Genomic DNA, 6,098 nt, shown 5'->3' with positions numbered 1-6,098 from the left:
CAGGCCAAGCAGCGCTGGGAGGAGCGCCTGGCCAACTTCAGCCGCGGCCACAACCTGAGCCGCGACGAGCTGCGCGGCTTCCTCCGCCACTACGAGGAGGCCACTCGGGCCGGCATCCGCGTGGACAACGTCCGTCCGCGTTGGGACTTCACCGGCGCCTTCTACTTCGTGGGCACCGTCGTGTCCACCATAGGTAAGTGTGCTGGCTGGACTCGCTGACAACCTCCGGGCGGCCTCCACTTCCTCCGGCGGGGGGAGCGGCAGGACTGACCCTCTCCGCTTTTCATTCATCCATCTGGGCGCCCAGCCCGACTGCACTGACATGAGCTGTAGCCTGATCAACAGGTGGTATTGCCTCCCCGCTGCTCTAATGTGGTCCAGGCACCGGCAGCTTCAATGTCACCTGGCAGCTTGTTAGATATGCGGTCTCAGTCCCCTCTGCAGACCTGCTGAGTCAGAATCTGCCTGTTAACAAAGTCCCCAAAGGATTGGAATGATCCTTAAGTTGGAGACGCTCTGCTCTGGGAGATTTTAAGTCTCATGAAGGAGACAGGACTTGAGTTCATGGGGAGGAAAGCTTTTACGGATAGGGACAGGAAACTGAACATTTACTGAGTCAGTCAGAGGGGAAGTGCAGTTTTTAAAACATTCTGCCCTCGACTTCACACCGAGAAAAAATCAGAACACCAGACTGGAAGTGAGGAAGCAAAAGTGCCAATGACGGTTCAAAGGATGGAAAATTTCCCACCAGGAAGAACCAGGGAAGTGACCTTTGGCCTGAATCAATTCGTGTTAGGCATAACTTGGGTTTGGGAACTGAAAGCGCGTTGTACCCTGGAATAGGAGAGAATCGCACTCAGGGGTCCCATGAGCTGGTTGGAGTGGTGGAAGGAAGACTAGGAAGGTCTGCTGACTAATGGGATGGAGGTGGGGGTAGGACCTTCACTGACAGACTGAGGATCTGGAACTTATCTAGAGGCACCTGGGAGCCATTGAGAAGTTTTTAGCAAAGATGTAGCACAGCTACAATCAGTTGTGTTTATTTCCCAGCAGAAGGAAAATGATTTGGGGGAGTCTTTGCACCACACCCCTAAAGATTGTTCATCCTTGAAGAATAATCAAGTGATTAATGGGGGTTGGGGAAGATGCTGTAGAAATAAATTCTGAGGGGGGCAAAAAGAGACCTGGAGCAGGGGAGGGAGCTTGGAAAAGTTAGATGAAGAGGAAGTGACCTCCAAGCTGCAAAAAAGGCTGGCAGTTGCAAACAGCCCAGGGTGCATGTGCTGACCGCTCTGTAGCTACTGCCCCTGTGCGCTCTAGAAGAGCTTGCTGGTGAGGTGGGGAGACAAGTTGAGCCTCCTTGAGGCTCCCACACATGGCTGTGCTACATAGACATTCTGCCAGGAGAAGCAGCACAAAAGACAAGAGAGATTGGCTTCAGGTTAGATTCATCAAGAAAGACTTCCCAGGGCTAGTCCAGGAATTCAGGGCTTCAGCTGATGCATAGCAGGTGAGGCAGAGGACCAGCATGATTAGGGACACACAGGTTGTATCTGAAGTGCCTGGTTCCCAGCCCCCATCCCATCCCAGATGGCGCTGCCCATCAGCAGGCCATGGTGGCACCACCATAACTAGGTGTCAGGCAGGAAAACTCGCAGCAGACCAGAACAGGCCCAAGATGGGTGGAGGAGGAATAACATCCCCATGGTTCTCCCCCAGAGCCCGCATTCTCTGCTGGACTCTAAGCAGAGAAAAGCCCAAAAGCCCCTCCTCACATCACCTCCCATGTCTCAGAATCTCCACATAGGCAAGACTTGGGATGAACAAACTGATTAGGAGGTATCATTTTGGAAGTGACCTTGACTCTACTGCGTTTGCATAGCAAGTACAGGATTTTTTTAGATTGAATGGTTACTTGGGATGGTTTTGATGGGAGATTTGAGGGCTGAATCTTCCCCACCACCATCAAAAACCATCTCTTTGTGCTCCCAGTGGGCACAGAGGCAGGAAGGAGCAGAGCATGTGTGTGGACAGGTGCATCCATGTAGCAGGAACTGAGAGTGGCATGGGTAGGTGGCCATATAGGAACATGGGCTTTGGTGATACGAATATGACAGTGTGGCATGGAGGAGTGGAAAGAAATCTGGACAAAGAGTCTGGAATGGGAGCTTTTCATCCTACTTTTGTATCTTGGGCAAGCCTCTTGACTATTCTGAGCCCCATCCTTTTCTCATCTGAGGCATCTACAGAGTGCCCACCTTGGTATCTGGCACATCAGCTATTTGGTGAATATTAGTCCTGCCTGCCCCTGCTCCCTCCCTCCACCTAAGCCTGCCCCTGTCACAGGGTTCTTGTGAGGGACAATGAGCTCATGTAAGTGCATGCGTGTTAAAAGGTAAAAAACATTATGTAAGTGTGGGCTGATTTTTATTTCTCATTTGTAGCATTTCCTTTTAAATTGTTTCACTAATTGTTGTAATAACAGCACTGGCTAACCTTTATCAGGCCCATACTGTATGATTATTACGTGAATGTGCAGTGCAGCTTATTGCTGTGTTACATTCACACTTCATTTCAGCCAACACAACTCCATGAGGTAGACATAGCAATCCCCCGTTATAGATGAAAAAACTGAAGGTTCAGGTTTTTTGTAAAATAAAATATAAAGAAGAAACAATCAAGTTATATGCAGTCATATCATCCAAATTAACCATTGTTAATGTTTTGGTCCATTTTCTTCTAGTCTCCTTTTTCCTCTGCATATACTTATATACATATGCATTTTTAAAAATTAGAATTGTATACTATAAACCACTTATATCTTGCATTTTTATTGTAACATTACATGATGGTGTTTTTCTTCTAAAAATTAATTCCACCATGCTTTATTCTGCAAAGACTTTGAGGTAGCAAAGTATACAGTAAAATAATCATAAAATATAAAGAAAACTTCAGAACGAGGGAAAAGAACAGAAATATGGAATGCAAGCGGAGCTATGAAATTGCTAGAGAGGAACTTTGTCTTAGTTTGGGTTCCCTCAGAAGCAGACCTTGAGCCAAGAATTTGAGTGCCAGCAGTTTATTGGGAGGAGCAAAGGATACAGGTCGGTGCAAGAGAAAGTGAATCAAGGAAGGAAAGTAAGTTAATCCAGGGTATGCTGGTAAGGCAGGCGCCATAGTGGGCAACCGGTACCTAATCCCAAGTGGAAGCTTGGAAGCAATGCAAAGTTCCTGACCCAGATATCCCACGCAAGAAAGCTGGGATATTTACACACCTACACCTGTCAGGAATTGGTTAAAAAGCTGTCTGGGGAGGATGAGGAAGAAGCACAGGGATGTAAGTCCCAGGTACTTCCAGCCTTATTTTCTTCTGTGGACAGCGCAAGGGTAGCCTTCAGGCAAAGACAGGCTCTGCTGTTGGAAATCAGGCCAGTATGCCAGGAAATGATAACAAGATCCCAAGGAATGGTGGGGAATCCCATGGAAAGGAGAGAACCAGCAGTGACTGTTCAAGCTTCAGATGTGGTTTCAGGCTTCATGGCAGACAGTCATGACCCATGTTAGAATTCTTAGTATCAGAAAGGAGGAAACATAAACCTTTCCCAGTACCTAATTCTCCTTTTTTCTGAGACAGAGTCTTGCTGTCACACAGGCTGGAGTGCAGTGGCACAAACTTGGTTCATTGCAACCCCTGCCACCTCGGTTCAAGTGATTCTTCTGTCTCAGCCTCCCAAGTCGCTGGGACTACAGGTGTGCACCACCATACCCGGCTAACCTCTTTTTTTTTTTTTAGTAGAGATGGGCTTCGACATGTTGGCCAGGCTGGCTTCAAACTCTTGACCTCAAGTGATCCTCCTGCCTCAGCCTCCCAAATGCTGGGATTACAGGTGTGAGCCACTTTTTTTTTGAGGGAGTCTCACTCTGTTGCCCAGGCTGGAGTGCAGTGGAACGAGCTTGGCTTACTGCAACTTCCATGCCTCCCGGCTTCAAACTATTCTCCTGCCTCGGCCTCCCAAGTAGCTGGGATTACAGGCACAAGCCATCATGCCCAGCTAATTTTTGTATTTTTAGTAGAGATAGGGCTTCACCATGTTGGCCAGGCTGGTCTTGATATCCTGGCCTCAAGTGATCCGCCCACCTCAGCCTCCCAAAGTGCTGAGATTACAGGCGTGAGCCACCACGCCTGGCCCCAGTACCTAATTCTTAAAAGTGTTTTCTCCTTGGGATTATATATAGGAGACATTGTATAGGATAACAGATGATATTCACAAATAATATTTTCCTGGAAAATGCAATTGAGGATTTCATGCCGCTGTTACCTAATGGAGACCTTTGACTTAAAAGTCAAAGCTTAGAGTGGAAAACAGTTTGCCAGTTTCCCTAAAGGTTAAACCTAGAACTACTTTATGACCCAGCAATTCCATTTCTAGGTATATTTCCCCCCAAAAAAAATCAAAAGTAGGGATTCAAACAGATATTTGTGTACCAGTCTTCATAGCAACATTATTCACAATATCCAAACAACCCAAGTGTCCATCGACAGATGAATGAATAAACCAAATGTGGGCTACGTACAATGGAATATGATTCAGCCAAAAAAAAAAAGGAATGAAACTGGCCAGGCACAGTGGCTCATGCCTGTAATCCCAACACTTTGGGAGACCAAGGCAGATGGATCACAAGGTCAGGAGTTCGAGAGCAGCCTGGCCAATATGGTGAAACCTTGTCTCTACTAAAAGTATAAAAGTTAGCCAGGTGTGGTGGTTCGCGCCTGTAGTCCCAGCTACTCTGGAGGCTGAGGCAGGAGAATTGCTGGAACCCAGAAGGCGGAGGGTGCAATGAGCCGAGATTGCTCCACTGCACTCCAGCCTGGGTGACAGAGCAAGACTCCATCTCAAAAAAAAAAAAAAAAAAAGGAATGAAATGTTGATATATGCTATAACATAGGTGGACCTTGAAAATAATTATGCTTAGTAAAATAAGCCAGACACAGAAGGACAAATATCATATGATTCCACTTATATGAGGTATCTAGAATAGGCAAATTCATAGAGCTAAATTAACATAGAGGTTACTGGGGCTGAGGGAAGGCCAGAAGCGGGAGTTACTGTTTAATGGGTGCTTTCAGTTTGGGATGCTGAAAACATTTTGGGTATAGATAGTGGTGATGGTTATACAACTGCAAATATATTTAATGCTATTGAATTGTACACTTTTAAATGGTTAAAATGACAAATATGTTAAGTATATTTGACTGGAGTAAAGAAAACCTCAGTGCAGAGTATTAAAACACAATTCAGAAATGTTGATTCTGAAAAAGGCTAGAGATCATACATGAAACAGGAATAAATTTAAAGTACTCAGAGCAGTAGAATAACAATACGTCTGGTAAATGATCTTCTGTGAATATCTTTTCTCTGAAACCAGCTTTTGTTAGGAATTTGTCCTCATATTTGCTGGTGTATCTATAGCTAGCTTCTGTCCCCAAAGGGTTTGTGGTACTCTGCATTTGACAGAGTCAGGGGAGGCTTAGGTTTTGCTGCAGTAACAAGCTACTCCCAAAATCTCAGTAGCTTAACGTAATAAAAGTGTACTTCTTACCCACACCAAGTTCACTATGGGCACTGGTGATGCCACAGGGCGGTTGTCAGTGTGTTGCCCCAGCGCCTCAGGCCTCTTCTGTCTCCTGGCTCCTCTTCCTCAGCACATGCTTCCAGGATTGCTCTGGAAGGGGAAGAAAGGGCTGAAGAGTCGAGTACCAATGATCAAATGGCTGCCACCACCTGGAAGTAGCACAGGTCCCCTCCACTCCCATGTCATTGGCCAAATCAAGCCACAGAACCACCCACACCCTACTTCAAGGGGTCAGGGAAACATTACCCTAGTCCCTTCATGGCAAGCTGCAGAAGAAATGTTTCTTCCAGTCTAAAAAACGATGTGTTGGGCCTGTCGTGGTGGCTCATGCCTGTGATCCCAGCACTTTGGGAGGGAGAGGTGGGTGGATTGCTTGAGGCCAGGAGTTCGAAACCAGCCTGGCCAACATGACGAAACCCGATCTCTACAAAAAAAAATAGAAAAAATTGGCCGGGCGCGGTGGC

At 46.6% G+C, this 6,098-nt stretch overlaps 1 protein-coding gene across 1 annotated transcript in view; it reads left to right on the top strand.

Annotated features, from left to right (window-relative positions):
• KCNK13 (potassium channel, two pore domain subfamily K, member 13) overlaps positions 1-6,098 on the top strand; it is a 125,614-nt gene that overhangs the window by 495 nt on the left and 119,021 nt on the right. The window contains exon 2 of the mRNA XM_011949798.1: positions 4-193. Coding sequence (XP_011805188.1) covers positions 4-193 — 190 coding nt within the window. The remainder of the gene's footprint in view (positions 1-3; positions 194-6,098) is intronic.

Source organism: Colobus angolensis, unplaced genomic scaffold, assembly GCF_000951035.1.
Source record: "Colobus angolensis palliatus isolate OR3802 unplaced genomic scaffold, Cang.pa_1.0 Scaffold3, whole genome shotgun sequence".
Taxonomy (NCBI): Eukaryota; Metazoa; Chordata; class Mammalia; order Primates; family Cercopithecidae; genus Colobus; species Colobus angolensis.
This window is presented reverse-complemented; position numbering and strand designations above follow the sequence as displayed.